Source organism: Lottia gigantea, assembly GCF_000327385.1.
Source record: "Lottia gigantea unplaced genomic scaffold LOTGIsca_31, whole genome shotgun sequence".
NCBI lineage: Eukaryota > Metazoa > Mollusca > Gastropoda > Lottiidae > Lottia > Lottia gigantea.
The window spans coordinates 315614-335683 of NW_008709027.1; the positions used below are offsets into that span (position 1 = coordinate 315614).

The window sequence follows — 20070 nt, forward strand, 5'->3', positions numbered from 1 at the left end:
ATTATAGTCAATTAAGGCTATGGAGTTATATGGAGATGAAAAAATCTGTATTATTAACCCTTATAGACTTCTAGGAACACACTTAAAGGGATAGATTTGCCATTTTTTTTTGACTGATCGTACCTTAGTCTTGGTTCAGAAACGGGAATTTTCAAGCTAAGCCAATCAGTAATAGTGTTCGCAGCTCACCGTCCAAATTTGAGCTTTCAAAATCCATGTGCGTCTAAAATTATTCCATTTGAAAGACGACTTAAAAAGCTCCTGCCATATATAGAAAAGACAGATATAGAAATAAGAGGAATTCCTAGTTTGAGATATATTTTGAATGAATTGTGCAATTTTTGCACATTTCTAATTATTCTGAACACAATTGACACATATTAACCCAAATCAACCCCCAAAACTGGCGAATCTGTACCTTTTAACTAGCAATTTCAGTAGTAGATATTAAATGTTATTTCTGAATCAAAGTTTATAGATTAATTAACCATGTGTTAATCTCAGTCTAAGATATTTATTTGAAACAAGATCACTTAGTCAAGGAAGCGGAAGTTGTTTTCTTTCACAGCAGTTTTCTTTAATGCTACACTGAATTCACAATAGAATTGCAGCTGGCCTGTTATTCTGGGTCAGGGAGCATAGCATCTATTACACTATAATCACAGATTTCTTCAGTAATAAAATTGCAGCTCTCATATATTTCTGTAACATGATAAAGGTAAGGAAGTATCCTCTACTACTCTGTTATCACAGATTTCTTCAGTAATTGTATACAATACAAGCTATCATGTATTAGTAGAAGTAGTTTGTTGTAATCTCTGTATTTCTAATAAACCAACTTCACCCACCAAGTGTAATAAACTGTAATAGGTTTTCCTAGAATAAAATAAATAATGTTAAATAATACATTGTAATAATGTGTCTGACTCGTTCCACTTCTCATCTGTCTTCTTACACTTCATTACATTTTCTGTTTGTCTTCGGAATAGAAAATGGCTCGCGTCTGATTACATTCTAGTGGAAATATAAATTGAAAGTTTGATAAAGCTTACCTACATAACCTAATGGGAAATTGTTACAAAATGGCAACAGCATATTTTTAAAAAAACACCAACACATGGTCAATGATGTCAAATTATACCTAACATTTTATTTAATAAACCTGTCAATCAAACTCTTGTAAGAACATTTCTATATCATATTATTCCTATGTTTTAATTGAGCAAAGATATTTGAGTGCATCTGGAACAAATCAAAATATTAAACCATGCAGTAATCTTCAGTCAGTCAAAGTATGTAAGTTCTCAAGTTAAAAAATATCTTTGATTGATTGATTGATTGAAAAATATTCAACAAGTTCATATTCAGGACTTTTAATACTCTATAGTATAGATTATACTTCTCCTTGAAAAACAATTTATATGCATAGAACATAGTTGTATCTAAAATCAATATTTCATCACAATATTGTCTTTGTTACTGAAGTATGTTAGAGAACTATAGCAAACAGTGTATAAATTACATGAGAGAATGAGACTTAACTTCCAATTACCAGTTAAAGGAGTGAAGCCTGCAGTCAAAAAATGATCATATTTCATATTCATCATTATAGTATTAGCTATGTGAACTTTCGTCAATCCATAATTAAATGAAATCCTTTAAGAAAAATGTTTGCTTTACTGTCACCAAATTTTTAAGGGATGTTCTGCTTTTCTGTAAGTTGAAAATTTTTTTGTCTCCAATTTGTGAAAACTATACACCAAAGTCTAGAGAAATGTGCCTTTTAACATATCTGAAAGTTTTACCTAACAAAATCCATTAATTTTTATATGCCAAAAATATTTATAAACATTGCATACGGTTTATAATTTCGTTATGCTTATTGGAAGCTGTTAGAAAACTGCTGTACAGATTTAAGTGAAATGAATGCCTAATTGTAGAGAAATATGTCTCCTACGTATTGTAAAGGTTTCAACTAGTAGTACCGAGTCATTATAAAGCCAAACACCAAAAATAGGTCAAAGTTCATAATTAACAATTAGTATTCTCTGTCTCTAATTAAACCTTTTAAAACAAATTCAGTTTGATCAAGAACATACATTAGCATACTTTAGAAATATTTTCAGGTATAATTTACAAGGTTTTTGATAATAAAACTTTTTACTAAAAAGCGGAATGCCCCTTTAAAGAAAAAACAACAGAAATAGAGCAATTTTAGCTCATCATAAGATTTACTTACAATAAAGAAAGGTATTGAACAAAGCCAAAAATAGCACCATAGAAAATTAATTTTGTCAGTTTTTGTTGTTAAATAGGCAGGGAATGGAGAATGATTTTTCAGTCTGATACTTCTTGAGTAGTAATGACCTTTTTAAAATGCCATTTTTTTCAACACAGTTCAAATTACTGTTATCCCATAAAGTACCTTTAAACAGAATGTTTAATTTACCTAATTTTACTATCTAAACCAGCACCACGTTTAATTTCTAAATTGATGACTAACTCAGAACAGTATGGTACCAGATTAACTATTATATCTTGATATAGTACTGCTATAGTCTCTAATATACTAAATACACCATCAAAATACATCTTATAATATAACTCAATAAACCTTCTTATTATAACTTCTAATTCTTTACTGTAATATATAATACATCATATTAGTAGCATATAAACCTCTTTATTTATAGATATTATAGCATAAGTTACCATATCACTTTAAATAGTAAATATTCAACATGTATGTTTTGACTTATATTGTCATTTCCATATGCACTATATATTTTATCTTTGTTTTTAAATTAAGCTTATTTTAGTCAGATTTGAGTTCTGAAAGGAAACAGGAGCTCAAACTTGAGAGAGCTTCATTATATATTAGAGTGAAAAAGAATTAAGCCTTTAACACTACTAAGTAGAGCTGATTCATCAATCAATAGTTCAAATGTTTCTTCTTTAAGAAGATTTTCTCCAACAATACCATAGTTTAATAATGATTTACATTATCTCTGAACGGGGAAAATTACACTTAATTTAGAGAATTGTTGAAAGATTAACAACATACCAAGGTACAATTGAAGAGTTTTTATAACAAGCTTCCAATATAAACTGCATTATTTTGCTAGCATGTTGTTTCATAGCTGGTGTAGTTGAAAATAGAATATATTCTAATATTGTCATCATTAATACTTTATGATCTCTGTAATTTAAATTAAACGAAAACAACTATTTTACTAGCTGATTGGAAATAAACACCCACATACTACAAAGTATCACATCAGCAATGGTTGGTTAAAATAATATCATATTACACTATTATAATGATCTACTGACATGACACTTATGTAATGAGTAAATCCAATTAGCAATTCTGCAAAAATAATACTGTATATAATAAAGATTATTTTGTACATCCACTTAATGTTTAGGTAGTGTAAGTAGTGTAGTAATAGACAGAAAAAATCTTGCTTATTTCTCAATTTCCATTTATTCTGCCCAAAAGAAGATAGACTGCTCATATTCATGTTTTAACTTGAACCAGGATGTGCAAAAATATATTTGCGCAACTACACACTTGTACATATATAATAATGGAATATTATAAAAAAAAAAAAAATAACAGTGAGCCAACACTATATGCATGTGATGTTTGTAATTGTGTAACATAAAACAATATCTACAAGTAAAGAAATTGTTGGAGATAGTTGAGAGTTAAATTTGGTAAACATTATTTGACTTCAGCTTTTAACTTCTATAATAGGGATTTCGAATAAATGGAAACTAACCTAGCAATAACTTCTCCACTAGATGTTCTCTGAAAAACTTCAGTTACATACAACAGACCCTAGATGAAAAAAAAACACATGAGTTTTGATAACAATATAATGAAGATAGCTTGCCAGGCAAGGTAATATACGCCCACTGATAGCTTTGTTTGAAATTGAATATTTGTTAGAAAATAGCAAACATAGACACCAGGAAATATTCAACTTATACCCAAATCCATCACAAGCTGTGCCATCACAAGTTAAAAATCAAACACATTTGTAAGAATAACGGCAATAACTTGTATTTTATATTTCAAAAGGTTTAGTTTTGATTGTGATCAATTTCATCAAGTTGTCAAATTTGTTTTAGACTTCTCCTTTGTAGAATAAAAATTACATGTTGTACAAGATTTTTGATCAGATTTATCCTTGGGTGATTTCAATAAGTCTGTCATGAATTGTGTATTTGCAGATTATATTCAAAAATATAGGCAATAATTCATACTACATATTTTTCGATTTCCCTGATTTTTCTATAGGGTTTATCCTTGGGTGAATACGAACACTCATACCAAGTTTCGTCAAAATCTGTCAAGAATTGTCCCTTCTAGAGTGTTTACGAGCTAAAAATTGAACGGTTTGCAAGAACAAGGGCAATAATTCATACTAAATATTTTTCGATTTCGCTGATTTTCAATAGGGTTTATCCTTGGGTGATTACGAACACTCATACCAAGTTTCGTCAAAATCTGTCAAGAATTGTGCCCTGTAGAGTGTTTACGAGCTAAAATTAACAAGGGCAATAATTCATGCTAAATATTTTTCGATTTCACTGATTTTCAATAGGGTTTATCCTTGGGTGATTGCGAACACACATACTAAGTTTCGTTAAAATCCGTCAAGAATTGTGCCCTGTAGAGTGTTTACGAGCAATTGTGGACGGACGGACGGACGTATCGACCGACGGACATGGGTGACGACAATATACGCCCCCCATTTCATGTGGGCGTATAAAAATGTTTGAGATTGGAAATTTCAGTTAAAATAAAACCTTCAGCTTAAGCCAATGTAATATTAATTAAATACATACTAGATTAGCTGAAGACGGCAAGGTCAAATTTTTTAACCTCAAATATTTCTCATGTACTATTTCAAATATAAAATGCCGGAAATTGATGTTTTGTTGTGTAGGTGATTTAATAAAAGATTCACTCAAGCAGCTCTGTAATAGAAAATAGAACATATATTTGTAATAAGACTTCCGCAATTTAAAAGTGACACAGTCACAAAGAATGTTTTTTTTTATAAGTTTTTTTGTCTCTTTGTACAAGACCATTAAAATTGATTGTCTATATTATTCCTTGGATATACCTCAAAGAATCAGACTTTTTTAACACTATGAATTGAATTGACCAGGAAGCACCTAAATTCTTTGTGGCCAACATAATGGCCAATGATGCTACAGAAGAGGCACAGGTTGAGAGACTGTCTATTTACATTCAATCGTTGCTAATATAACATGGGAAGCAAGTACTGTAATGAAGAGAAAATGTTGTACCATACTTACTATTAATGGATGAATAGATGTTGATTCATTAAAAGTGCTACTAGATTTCTGAAAGAAAGTTAAATATATCTATTATCTGTAAAAGGTATTTAAATTTTGTCCTTATTAAATTCCTTATCCATGTTGATCAACCCATTACCATAACTTCAAAAAAAGAAAGCTTTATTCCTTAGATATTTTTCACAAATTTTAGTTGGAAATCACTTTTAGCAAGTCTTCTGAGGAGATCACACAAAAACATGGTGCCTCTAGTCATAAAAATCAAATTTTACACATTTCTCCTGTAACAATGCCTATTCAACAGAAATAAAAACATATTTATAACTTGTGGTGTTGTTGGTTTTATGAAGGTCATCTCTTTCAAATCATGAAGTACTTACGATAGAAAACTTTTCTAAATAAATACCAACTATATCTTTTAATCTTCTCTCAACATAGGGCGCTCTTCTAAAATCTAACTTACTTAATCCTTGAATAAACTAAAATATACATCATTTTATGATAATAATCCACCATACTGAGAAGGTAAAAATATTAGATTTCAAAATGCTGAAGCAGAAAATAACCAAAAACAAGCATTCAATGTCCCAATTTAAAAATGATTTAATTCATTGTCTTTTGAAACAAATGTTATAACCATGCATATTTTTGGTGAACTGGAATACTGATGATTTGGAAAATTCCAAAGTTATCATACTACAGAAAGATATACATACATACCATATAAAGTGTATCTTTAAGTACAGCTAGGAATGCTGAATTAACAGGTTTGTTGGTATTAAGAATAAAATGAGGTGTTACCATAGCTGATATTATAGCTGGTAGGGGACAGTTGGGATTAGACTGAAATACAAAACAAACCGTGACATAAAATTTGTCAATCTTCGTAATACAGGTTTATTTCCTGTTCCTTTTTGAAGCTTAATACACTGGGCATCAATGATCTGACAATGTTCTGCTTTAGTCAAATAATGTGCAATCAAATTTTGATTCAATAATGGCATAGTTTTTATCTAATTTACATTACCGCTAAAATGTTGGCTGAAAAGAGATTATTTTCAAGGCTCATTGATTCCAAAGAAAATATCTAAGTCTGCTGGTCATTCCACATCAAAGGATAATGCATATAATTCTGTTGTGTTTGATAAATGTAAGTTGTAAAGAATTTACCTGTAAGAATAGTAATGGAGCACAATGTTTTACTATATAACCAACTGTAATAAATATATTATGTAGTATATCTCCTGGTCCCATTATTTTTAATACTGGTGATACATGTTGTGGTATTAAAGAAAAATAACACATTACTTGATCTCTTAATATCATTTTCTCCTTTAAATTCTATAATATAAACACATTCATTATTGATAATAAAATTATATGTCATCTTTAAATAGTTCTAACATCTAAACATTTAGTTCAAAGATACCTTTCTAAATATTCAAAATAAAAATCTATTGGAAATTTCTCAGATGTTACTCTTGGTCATAAATCTTGAAGCAGTACATAATCATTGATGGTAGTGGTATTAATACCTGAGCATTCTGATAAAGTCTACCTAGAGACTTAATAAATATCTTAGGTGCGTTCTCTATTTGTGGGATAGAACTTTGTCCAACATCATTTAAAACTTTCTTCACTTCACTCAATTCCAACATTACCCTGAATAGAGAGTTTGAGAATTAATGAGCTATGCAGTACTCAAATTAAACTTCAGAAAACCAAAATGGATTTCTGGTTGATAATCTTTTCTGCTTTTATAATATATGTTGGTAATCTTTTCTGCTTTTATAATATACAGAGACAAAGATAATCTGATTCCACAATGCTATTTATAAGTAATTGGGACTAGTAATGTAAAAATTGATTTAGAAATTTAATGTATTTGAGAAAAGCTGCAGTAATGCCAAGAAATTAATAGATTTAAAAAACTAGAATGATCTATATCCTTTGATGTAGCAATACAATAATACATCACTGTCACAAGTGCATTGAGGTTATATATGTATTTACCTAGTTATATATGCATTTAACTGGTTATATTATGTAATTCAGGAGTTGTAGAAGATAATAATATAATACAACGGAACCAGGCTTGTATTAATGTTGATTGTTGACATGTATTTACCTGGTTATATTATGTAATTCAAGAGTTGTAGAAGGTAATAATATAATACAACGGAACCAGGCTTGTATTAATGTTGATTGTTGACATGTATCTACCTGGTTATATTATGTAATTCAGGAGTTGTAGAAGGTAATAATATAACCCAACGGAACCAGGCTTGTATTAATGTTGATTGTTGACATGTATTTACCTGGTTATATTATGTAATTCAAGAGTTATAGAAGGTAATAATATAACCCAATGGAACCAGGCTTGTATTAATGTTGATTGTTGACATGTATTTACCTGGTTATATTATGTAATTCAAGAGTTGTAGAAGGTAATAATATAATACAACGGAACCAGGCTTGTATTAATGTTGATTGTTGACATGTATTTACCTGGTTATATTATGTAATTCAAGAGTTGTAGAAGGTAATAATATAATACAACGGAAACCAGGCTTGTATTAATGTTGATTGTTGACATGTATTTACCTGGTTATACTATGTAATTCAAGAGTTGTAGAAGGTAATAATATAATACAACGGAACCAGGCTTGTATTAATGTTGATTGTTGACATGTATTTACCTGGTTATATTATGTAATTCAAGAGTTGTAGAAGGTAATAATATAATACAACGGAACCAGGCTTGTATTAATGTTGATTGTTGACATGTATTTACCTGGTTATATTATGTAATTCAAGAGTTGTAGAAGGTAATAATATAATACAACGGAAACCAGGCTTGTATTAATGTTGATTGTTGACATGTATTTACCTGGTAATATTATGTAATTCAAGAGTTGTAGAAGGTAATAATATAATACAACGGAACCAGGCTTGTATTAATGTTGATTGTTGACATGTATTTACCTGGTTATATTATGTAATTCAAGAGTTGTAGAAGGTAATAATATAATACAACGGAACCAGGCTTGTATTAATGTTGATTGTTGACATGTATTTAATATAGAATCTTTGGCACCAGCTTCGTTAAATACCAATGATAAATACCGACAACTTACACTGTAAGTATAAAACAAGAAAATTTGAATAAATTGAAGTAGCAATATTTTATAGTTGAAGTCACTTCAATTAATGCAAAGAGAACATCAGAACAAAGTTATAGCCAATTCCCAATGACACTGGCTGTAAAAATCAATGGGACACAACACATGAGACTACAAAACTCCAAAGATGAATGTTTTACAAATCTAAGCTTGAAATATTTCATTTACAAAATTCGATACACATAACTTTATGTTGCTAAGAAAAATTCAGTGAAAAAATACAAACCTAACATGAACATTTTCTGATAAGCCGAAATATTTAAAGTGATTAACATATTTATCAGCTGGTACTAATGAGGGTGGACTGAAACAAAAAAGATACTATAGCTTCTATGGATTAAGCTTTCAAGAGCATATTTACTTTATCAGTGAATAGCCTTATTTTAGCTCTTAATAGAATTTTTTCAAAAATAAAATCCAACATTCAGCTCTCTTGCAATTCAATAATAAGATATTGTAGTAGTTCATACGCTCTTGAAGATATTGTTAGTATAACTAATGATGATACCATCTATATCAAAATATCCAATACATCTTAGTGAAAACTATGATTTCATACTATTTTTATATTTCAATGCTAAAACATACATGTGATGTGATAACATAGTAAAAGATGAAGCTAAATCTGCTAGGTTAGAAGGTGGTGTCTGTGTACAACTATGTTCTTTAATAAAAGGAAAAACTAACTGCCATAAAGCATGGGCTAATTCTGTAAAAAAATAAATAAATAACTATTAAGTATGGTATTCAAATCACTGTTTCAAACAATTCAGTTTCACATAGGTAGCTTATCTATAAGTGAAAATCAACAACATCATTATTAATTTGTTTTATCACAATGACAGTTATATCTCACTTTGCAACAAAAAGTATGTATGTGGAACATACAAAATAAAATATCAAAAATGGGATGAAAATGTTTATTTATTTTTGATGCATGTTTACAAGATGATGTAAATTTACCTCCATGTTGAGATGTAGATGTTTGATGTAGATGAGGATTCGCTTCATGGTTTTCCATAATAGACCTAAATTCAATATTCAAATACACTGATTGCCTTTCTACATATATATACAGATTTTCAAGAATTTTAACATAATAGTGCAAATAAAAGTGTTAAAGAATTCTGTTTCTTATGAAACATATAACTGAAAAATTGTGACCTAAAGCATCCTATAAGAATTTGCTACATGTTCACCACTAGTGTTGAAACGGTTAACCGTTAATTTTATAAGAAGTAAAAAGAGAGCAATTTTGACAGAAAATTTGTCACTGAATGAGTCTTTAAGCTGTTTCTTTAGTAAATTAACATCTTTATTGATTGAATAATTGAGATTAATAAATCAAGAGGGTATCAATTATCAAAACACTAACGAGATGCAAGAATTGTGGTCAAGATTATCAAGCCTCTTTTTTGATATAAGTTCAACTAATTACTCGTTCTAGATAATCGCGTCACGATGGTCTTTGTCGACAGTCGCCATGTGCACCGTTATGTTAATTAGGTTAAACATTATCGCGGTTTGTTGAATCTTGTTATTATTTTCATTGTATTGCGGAATGTAACACAGTGCTTTTTAAGCATGTTCTAGTGTTTTAAAAAGTTTTGTTATTAGTTTTACTATTTCAATTGGGTACGAGAAAAAAACAGTTATAAAGATTGTATTACTTTTTATTAACTCTCCTCTAATTGACTGTTTGTTTCTTCTTGTCTGTCAATCAGCTTCAAGCTTATTCATGAGTACGGATTCATTGAGACAATAGTTTAATACCAGTTGTGGAACCTGTACACTGATTTGCGGCGACTTCAATGAGATACACTCATTACACTGACCCCACAACTGGTATAAAAACCTTTGATCTGTTAGAGACTGTAGCAATGAGTGACAATGGCACCAGTCCGTCTGAACTCTGTCAGGCCCGCTCTAATCTTACATTGAAGCAGACGCTTCAAAGGGTTGTTTGGTACCTTTTGATTTGTACCGAACATTCGCCGGGAACTAGCCAAATCTTCCTGGGTACTCATTTACACTTACTCTAGTTTTGTTAACGATGAGTTACTGCCGGAAATGTGGTTTTTGACTCCTTTTATAATCTTTAGTAATTAACCGGGTAACAAACGGTTAATGCCAACGATTACCCAGTTCCTAAAATTCACTAACCGTTTCAACACTATTCACCACCAATTCTATTCCCACCATATCCTCACAATTTTTGCAAAGTATTAAATTAAGTCCCAGAATATGTTTTTAGCAGATATTCAAGAAAGGATAACTCTACAAGTGAAAACTATTTCTATGTAAATGTATACTGACCTTAATTTAGCAAGGACATTAGTAAATACTCCTAAACAATGTCTTAATTCATTCTGTCCCAAATTATTCCATACATTACCAAGACCATTACCTAAAATGAGTTGAGGAATCTTTGACAAGATATCAAATTTGTCTTCACTCATGACAAGTCATGAATGTACAAACAAAGTAATTGTACTAAATGGCTTGGTTCAATCTAGATTGCAGATGGTGATGATCTAAAACAATAATGTCAAAGTCAAGGGCAACAAATAAATGTGAACTATTAAATTGGTTGCTTCCAAGCAAAATGACACACTAGTCTGATGAAAGCACATTAAAAAATCTCTCGAAATATGAAATACAAATTATTCAAATAAAATTACAAACCTAAAAGTTTATACTGTGAGCAGGATAAAGTGGAATTTGATTCTAATATATCTAAGAAACTATCGATATACAAAGAAAATAACTTCCAGATACTGTGATGTTTTTGAGGATCTCCAACTTCCTCCATTTCTCTAATAAAACATAAATTTGTATGAACTTTCTAAATAAAAAATAATTGATAAATGACCTCCTTTTAATACACATAACTATTAGATAGAGAAGATGATAGCTTGTCAGGCAATGTTATATACGCCCACTGGCAGCTTTAAGAGATTAAACAATATTTTATTTCTATATTAAATAAAATTTTTTACAGAAAATAAGTGAGGTTTCGGAAACAAGCCGAAGATTATGCTAATCCGGCACTGGCAGCTTTGATTTTAAATAAAAATATATGTAGCAATTACCAGTATGAAATATTCAACCTTCAGTCATACACTTCTTTTAAATTTTTCAGGTAATACTGCACAATATTACAAAGTTTCGACAAATCTGGCAAGAATCAAGCCTTAAAGTGTTTACAGGCTAAAAATTGAAAGTGTTTCCAAGTTTCGTCGAAATCTGTTGAGAATTGTGCCTTGTAGAGTATATAGAAGCTAAAAATTGAACATGTTTCCACGAACAAGTGCAATAACTAATATAAAATACTTTTCAGTTTTCCTGATTTTTAATCCATGAGTGATTACAAACAATAACACAAAGTTTCGTCAAAATCAGTCAAGGATTGTGCATTTGGAGTGTTTAAGAGCTAAAAATGTTTAGCTAAATGTGTTTTCAAGAACTCGTACAAAATATTTTTTGATTTGTGTGATTTTCAATAGGGTTCATCCTTAGTTGATTACAAATGCTCATACCAAGTTTCCTCAAAACCCATCAAGAATTGTGCCAAAAAGATTGATGTTTGATATAAGTGATGTTACAAATTCTGTTATTAATTATTAATTAGTGATTTTTCAGGACAGAACTTACCTACACAAGATATCAAAATACTTTACAATCTTATCCACAATAAAACAAGTATCCATATTTCTTTCAACATAGATATGTATTAAAGCTAGACAACCTCTTAATATAACACAGCGTTTATTGATAGATAATAACTTAAACTCTAACATATTATAAAAATCTACCAGTTTACCAGCCTGAAATAAAGATTCACAGATCTTATGTAAATTAAGTGACAATCCATTCTAAAATAACTACGCTTGAAATGGCCCCAAAACTAATGTAGACACATCTTCATTCTGAACAGTTCTAAAAATATAATTTAAATTGCACTTCATCAGTTGGTGAAGCAAATAATTACTGGAAGATAACTAGGTCCTAGACCTCTGTTGCCCAATCGAGGTTAGCAGGTAACACCCTGTCTTCTTGACAACTTTCATGAAATATTATAATAAGAAAAAGTATATTGGTAAAAATCACATACAAGAAGTTTATCATCTTATTAAGATTAGAAATATGAAAACAATAAGCTATTTACCACATCCTCTAATTCTACAGTAATAGATAATGTTATAAATAAACTGGTAAAATTCTCTAGACCTGTCTCTGATAATTCTTGTAATCGTCTCTGATGAAACTTGGAATAAAACCTGCAAAATGTTGATTGACATTATATATAACCAATCAAAGAATAATTTCTCTTTTCATTATGCAACTATTCATGGACTAAAATGTATATATTAAGTTAGCCTCTTTTATAGATAGCTAAAAGTAGCCCATTTCATATGCTTCTTGTTAAAAAATTATGGGCTCAAAATTCATGGAACGTCTCAAACAACAACAATCCAGAAATTTTCAGGCTGGTTAACACACTCTTTAGTCTCTTACAAACTATGGTTTGAAGAATTAAAAATAAAATTTACATCATCAAATCATACTCATACCTTCCTTTCATTTGTCTCCATTCTTGATAAGAACCAGTTTCAACAAATCTCGATAAATTGAAAGATAAAATCTTCAAAAACAACCCAAAACTTGTTTCTTGATCTATTCTGTAATGAGAAATTGGATGAAATAACACAATGCACTAGATAAGATTCTGTGGATTATCGACTCTTTATCTCTATAGTGTTATCAATCCATAGTGTTAGATGGGTATTCAACTCAAACGAACCATGATCAAAATTCAAAATCAAACACAATAGTATTACCTTTCCAAATGTCCTCCATCAAATTTTCTACATTTATCAAGTAAAGCTAGGGGAGTAGTACTGAAAAGCAAAGTAAATTTTATTTAGTACTAAGTGATTGAAAATGTTTCTAGATAATATTACATTTTTTGACCAAAAATTACTATTTGAGTATAATGTTTTACCTTAATGTGGTTAATCCTTGTATACCAGAGGGCTGCAACTGAAAATTAGAATTCTGAAATACCAAAGAAATATTATCATAAAGTAGCATGTAGCATACTACAATTAGATAACATGACAAAATCTATGTTCTTGTAAAAAATATAAATTTCAAGTCAAGTTTTTCTTCCTTTGAACCCTGAGTGAGAATGACATACTATTGTGACTTAGTCTTAAACAGTAAAACAGGTTCCATCTAAAGTAATAAAATACTAATACTAAGTACATTTTAAGATTTGTCTGCAATCCAAACGATATAATATCTTACCAATCTTCTGAAATAATAATCCCACAATATAACAATTAAACTTGTATTAGGTTGCCATAATTGACAAATAGTTAAACATAACTTTAACTGACTTCTTAATTCATATTCACTCAAATCATTCTGTAAAAAAAAACCAGAGAAATCTTGACCTAAAATTCAATATACTCTTAACAAATCAACTGACAGTCTTGTGAGTATTGTTACATTCAATTTCATTTAAATATTGAATAACAGATGACACCAAACCCAAATCTGTCTCAAAAAAAAAGCTCAAGAGAGATCACTCTTTCAACTTTTTTCAACAAGATAAGAAATAGCTCAAGGAATTATTTTTGTATCATCATTATTATGAACAAAAAAAATTCTAACCTTTGCAAGTGTCTTCTTAACTATTGTTTCTAACATAAAATAACTATTTTCACTTTTTTCCTGAAAAAAAGCAGAATATCTGAAATATATCTAAGAAAATATAAATAAATTAAATAGCTCAAGGCTGGTATTTCAATTTTTCAATAAGTTAATTAAAAAAATTTTTCAATAACTGTTTTCACTTTTTTCCTGAAAAAAAAAACAGAACATCTGAAATATATCTAAGAAAATATAATTAAATTAAATAGCTCAAGGCTGGTATTTCAATCTTTCAATAAGTTAATTAAAAACTTTGTCAAGGACATAAAATCATTACTTAGTTTCTTCAAAAGTTTGATGAAACTTACAGGACTTTTTATTATCATTGAGAATAAAAAGAAACTAAGTAACTAAAAGTGTATACTTACTATTTGTCTATGGTTACCATGAATATCTACAGTATATAATCTAGCTATATTGACTATCAACCATAGTGAAAACTGTAAATAATTCTTTGGTTTCTCAAAATTATTATAAAATATAGTACTATCTGGAAAATTAAAAGTTAAATTTGTTGGAAAATAATAAGGAATATTAATAGATAGCACTGGTCTTCTTGAAATTATGACCTACCAACAGTTTCAAAACAAGTTTCTACTTAACTAAAACCTTCCATTATAAATATAAACTTAGAAATGATTTCTATTTTTGTGCTTGCCTTTCAAGTAGCTCTATTTTCTATATCATTAACATGTTGGCTAATTGAAAATTCAGCTAAAAGAAATATTAAGTTCTAGTCTTGTTATAGATAAATTATACAAAGTGAATATATTTACCAATATCTATATCATCTGATATATCTGTGCTAGTATTTAATGTCTGTAAAATTCTATGTAATCTTACCATAAATGACTAAAAAACAATATCACCTGAGAGTTTGAATACAAACTTCTTTCATATCATTATGTATTTTTGACAAAAGCTTAACACTTTGAAAGATGTATCGATGTACTATCACTGGGAGAAGTATGTAGTTTAATAATATAAAAGTAACATCATATGCATAGGTTTGAATGGTTAGAAGCTCAGGAATAGTTTCCTTTGATAAATAATGCAAGGTAAAACTCTTATAAAATTTACTTTCAGGAATAATAATATGAGAAAGGCAGAATGATAGTAGGTAAAGATCTAACTACTTCTTTATTATATTGTGTATGTAGTTTCTGTACTGTATGTGTCAACATTATCCATAGTTCCATACAACATGTACAATTAAATGGTGTTGAATTATCACTTTTTATCTACAAAACAAAATACTGATTAAATCTTTTTTTCTAGAAATAAACTGTGTACTCTCATTATAATACTATATATAAATGTGATATGGATTGCACAATATTCTACTTACTATGAAACAATATGTCACAATAATGAAGAATTTTTTTCCCTAAAATATAACAAATTAACTTTCACATTCTTCTTATCTGCAGCAATTTGGGAAATACCGCAGTGACCAATGAGGGAAATTTTTTATAACTTACTGTGCAGTGATTCAGCGCTCAGTTAAGACCACACACTACCCAAAAACAAAATCTTCAAATAACTGCTATACATGTATGTAAGGTTTGATGGATATGAAAGTAAAGTTAGGGGTCTAATAATATATAGATTCACTTCTCAGTTAACATGTTTATCTAAAGCCTGATATGAAAATAAAAATGTCCAACTCAGTTCAACAAGGAACCACTTTTTAGAAATTAAATAAATACCTTGTTATTTCTATATACAGCAATATGTATCAAATCTGTTAGTATAACATCTATTACTTCATATATAAATATTGTATCATTCTGTTGATTTTCATCTATAACTGTTACATGTGTATTGTATCTATAATCTAGAATTTAAAAACAAAAAAAAAACTCAATAAACCATAATACATGATAACTGAATTTATAAATTTAATTCCATAGATATCTATCAAAAATCAACAACCTTTCAATAAAATTTGAATTCAGCATGCTAATTAACTTCTCAATCATTTTATGATTAAGTTTATTAACAAAGATGTCTATTGACCCTAAGACTATAGTACAACATACCTGAATTGACGGTACCGATGGTATAAATAATTTCTACAATAGACCAATAAACTTCTAAATAATTATGATATTGATGACTCAATACACTGTTACTCTGAAAAGTCAAGAAACAAATCAGGTCAAAACTAATTCAAGCAGCTAACTCAACAGTATTTGTTATAAAAGTTATGTCAGAGTGTGCCAATTCACTGAGTATATCTTAAAGCATCAATATGTCCATAAAACAAGGACTACACCTAGTTACTTTCTAATATCAATGGAAAAAGAAAATTGTAAACACTAAAAGGCAGAATTTAGTCACTATTCCTGTTTATAAAGATGACAGTGTCTTAATAATCATAATGAAATTAGCTGAACTAAAAGGGACATTGCTCTTATACTGCTTGCATGAAGCAACCTACCTCAGATAAGCAACCAATTTTAAGTATCCCCTTGATCTCTTGCTTTATAACTTTTACTGAGCATTAATCATTGTTCACATAATGTTAAATGTTTCCTCTGTTAAACTAAGTAAGAAAAATTGCTAGATAGGAGTGAAGAAGATAATATCTGTAATAAACATGAGCTAAATACCTGTTGTGTTATCTGTGCTATGTTAACTACTATAGATGATGATAAATCACTAATTTTACCAATATATAATAAAATGCCATGTAAATTATCTATTATACTGTTCAATATACTGCTGTTCTTTTTCTCTTCATTATTCATATATCTAAATAATAGAATATCTTCACATTTTACTATCAATATTATATATGCTATATATCATAAAATAATTTTGTCATTTAGATGAGATTGAGAATCTTGTCAATCTGCATTTTTTAGTTGATCAAGCTAAATATGGGTACATCAAGAGGCTTTATCAAAGATAATAGTTCAAAACAAGATTGTACGCTCTGAAAAATGTGTACTGTACGAAATATAGACCATCACATAGCATCTTACATTTGTCACACATCATATCGCTTGAAAGCTTGTTTTCATTTTTTGTGTGTGCATATGAAATTTTAAAAATATTTACTAACTGTTTGATATAAAATACAATATACTGAAAAAATGTTCTTAAACTTTTTCTATTTTCATTTAATTGTGTAACTTTACTAGCTGAAAATATATGAAAATAAAATTGATCAATATATAACTGATGAACAAACTTTGTTAAATAAATAAAATAAAATAAAGAAATCACAAAGATTTGAAGATTTTACGTACCTTGATTAGAAAGGAAGCCTGACTCTATAGAACTGTTATGTATATTGTTAATACACATCCTGGAAATAGAGAAGAAATACTAATAGAAAGTATGTACAGTGCACTCTGTGATATCCAACTTCTGAGTATTCTGCATAATCTAACATCTTTTCCTGGTCCCGATTGATTTACTTCTTATGAGTACTCTGACATTCTGTGTGCATTATTGATCCATTTTAAATAAGATTTTAAGTTTCGTTTCCATACACATAATTCTAAAGCCAACTCAAAGCTGTTAAAGTGATAAGAAGGCACCATCAACAGCACAGCCTACAACCCCAACCACTTACTTTGCAAACATAAAGAGCTGCTCCATGTCCTCTGATAAAGCAAGCTGAGTTATAAACTGATAGCCAAATAGATCAATAGTAGAATTATTACACCAAGGATGTATTGTTTTTTCTTCACATAACAATCTGGAATAAAATAGTTAAATTATGGTACCAACTTCAAGCTCAAGCAACAAAAACACTAACAATATTCTTTTCAGAGATTTTCAACCAATTTCAAATTGAAAAATACATCTAAACCAGACCCAAACATTGAACATACCTTTTAAGTCCACCATATCTTAAATAACTTTTACTATGGAGGTTAGATTTTCCTATTCTGACTTCTCCAGCACAAGTAAAACACAAATCAGGAAATCTATCAAACAGGACATCTGAAATAAAGAAAGAGCTATTTAATCAAATCGTTCATACAAATCCCCATGCAGCTTAGAAATATTTTTGTACTTTACTTTTCATACCAGTGTTTTAATATTACATGTGGCTCCAATATCTTATGCAAGTTATCAATAGATACCGGTATTTGAAATAATTCATCAATCATATTTTTGACTGGGTTCTTAATATACCAGCATTACCTGACTGAACCTCCATGAAATCTTCTGCTGAATTGTTTGGTTGATGATGTGGAAGCTCTTCTAAATCAAACGTCAATGGAGGTGACATAGGTGGAGTCATAGAAAATGTATCACTTGTTTCTGTCATATTGGTTTATTTTTTTTATATATCTACACCAACAGGCAACAGATCAATGACTATGATCATTATCTAATCAGAAATCCACTAGTACATAAGCAAGGACATGTTATTCTTAATACTGCAATGGAAAAAGTCAGTCTAATTCAAATTGAACAAAACTTTTGTTTCATTTTTTATGAATTTTTATTTTTAGCAACTTCAGTTAGGGTCTAACAACAGCCATCTTGAACATTAGTCAACCTAACCTGATAAACACTGCATCACAAAACACAAGCGCTGGAGAAGGTTAAATTCGATTGGTTAAAGCAGACATCATCGACATAAGTCAAAAGGTTAATTTGACGAACATTCAATAGGGCTGTCGTTGGACCCTAACTGAAGTGGCTAAATAAAAAAATAAAAAGATAATAAAAGAATAGTTTGCCAGGCAAGGTAATGTACACCCTCTGGTAGCTTTGATTTTGAATAAAAATATTTGGTAGTACAGTAACAATTACCAGTATGAAATATTCAACCTTCAGTCCTACACTTCCTTTGAATTTTTGAGGTGATACTGAGTGTTTATAGGCTAGGACTTGAACATTTTTTCAATAACAAGGGCAATAACTCATACTAAATATTTTTCGATTATTCTGATTTTCAATAGGGTTCATCTGCAGGTGATAACTAACAAACACTCACACCAAGATTCGTTAAAATCGGTCAAGAATGGAGTGTTTACGAGCAATTATTGTGGACGGACCGATTGGTAAAAGATAAGTAGATCAATGTCAATATCCCACAAAAGGTTTCTTGGAATATTTAGGTGAAATAAAATTACCGTAATGTTTACATTTTATCTCCCGCCATAAAGTCTTGATCATACAAGTCTTTTCCGTTTTTATTGCCCGATTTACAAATCGACTTGGAAACAGAGTCTATGTTGCCAGTTCGTTTAAAACACTGTAGGCCTACAAAACTATGATTTTTTTGGTAGGCACTTTTTCGCATTTTCCCAAAGTAATCAAAATTTACTTTCATGCACATTGGGGGAATCGCAAGGAAGCAATGAGACAGATAAAACGGACTTCATCGATTTTCAAGACCAAAAATCGATTTTGACCCACATATCACTTTTGTTGCATTTGGACCCAGACGCCAGTCATAAATGAAATTGTGACTGACTCCAGTAGATTGCGATTGACCTTTACAACTAGGTGAAAAATTGGAATTTCGACTGGTTCGAGTTGAAAAAAAAAATGTGACCAATTTTTCAACTGCTATGCAAATAAATCAGTGTGTTCTTCAGTTATTGATAGTTTAATTTTGCAAATTGTACTTGAATGTATTTAACTAATTGTTCAATAAAGGAACTTTCAAAGATATCCATTCAATTTCTGATGCAAAATGGTATATTCAACAAAACTATTAGCGTCTATCGTAGTCTGGGTGTCAGAGACTACAAAAATAGACTATCATCTCAACAGGTCTAGACCTTTACAGGTTCACCGGGTAATAAAATATTATCATCTGTAAGGCTTATATTGGATAACAGGTCTAGACTTTCACAGG

The 20070-nt window shown here is 29.7% G+C and overlaps 1 protein-coding gene across 1 annotated transcript; it reads right to left on the reverse strand.

Annotated features, from left to right (window-relative positions):
- Nucleotides 1–785: 785 nt before the first annotated feature.
- On the reverse strand, nucleotides 786–18525 carry LOTGIDRAFT_232683 (hypothetical protein; the record flags this gene model as incomplete). The annotated part of the gene is made up of 35 exons (XM_009057688.1): nucleotides 786–876; nucleotides 2450–2641; nucleotides 3065–3199; nucleotides 3786–3844; nucleotides 4858–4989; nucleotides 5335–5382; nucleotides 5715–5813; nucleotides 6055–6177; nucleotides 6505–6675; nucleotides 6870–6996; nucleotides 8320–8472; nucleotides 8743–8820; nucleotides 9105–9225; nucleotides 9480–9544; nucleotides 10833–10923; nucleotides 11202–11332; nucleotides 12171–12343; nucleotides 12685–12796; nucleotides 13091–13198; nucleotides 13358–13417; nucleotides 13522–13574; nucleotides 13827–13946; nucleotides 14196–14255; nucleotides 14603–14724; nucleotides 15011–15086; nucleotides 15371–15475; nucleotides 15583–15621; nucleotides 15944–16071; nucleotides 16277–16370; nucleotides 16850–16991; nucleotides 17305–17383; nucleotides 17492–17550; nucleotides 17821–17946; nucleotides 18083–18194; nucleotides 18399–18525. The coding sequence occupies 35 exons, from the start codon at nucleotides 18523–18525 to the stop codon at nucleotides 786–788; spliced, it is 3711 nt and encodes a 1236-aa protein (XP_009055936.1).
- Between the last annotated feature and the right edge of the window lie 1545 nt (nucleotides 18526–20070).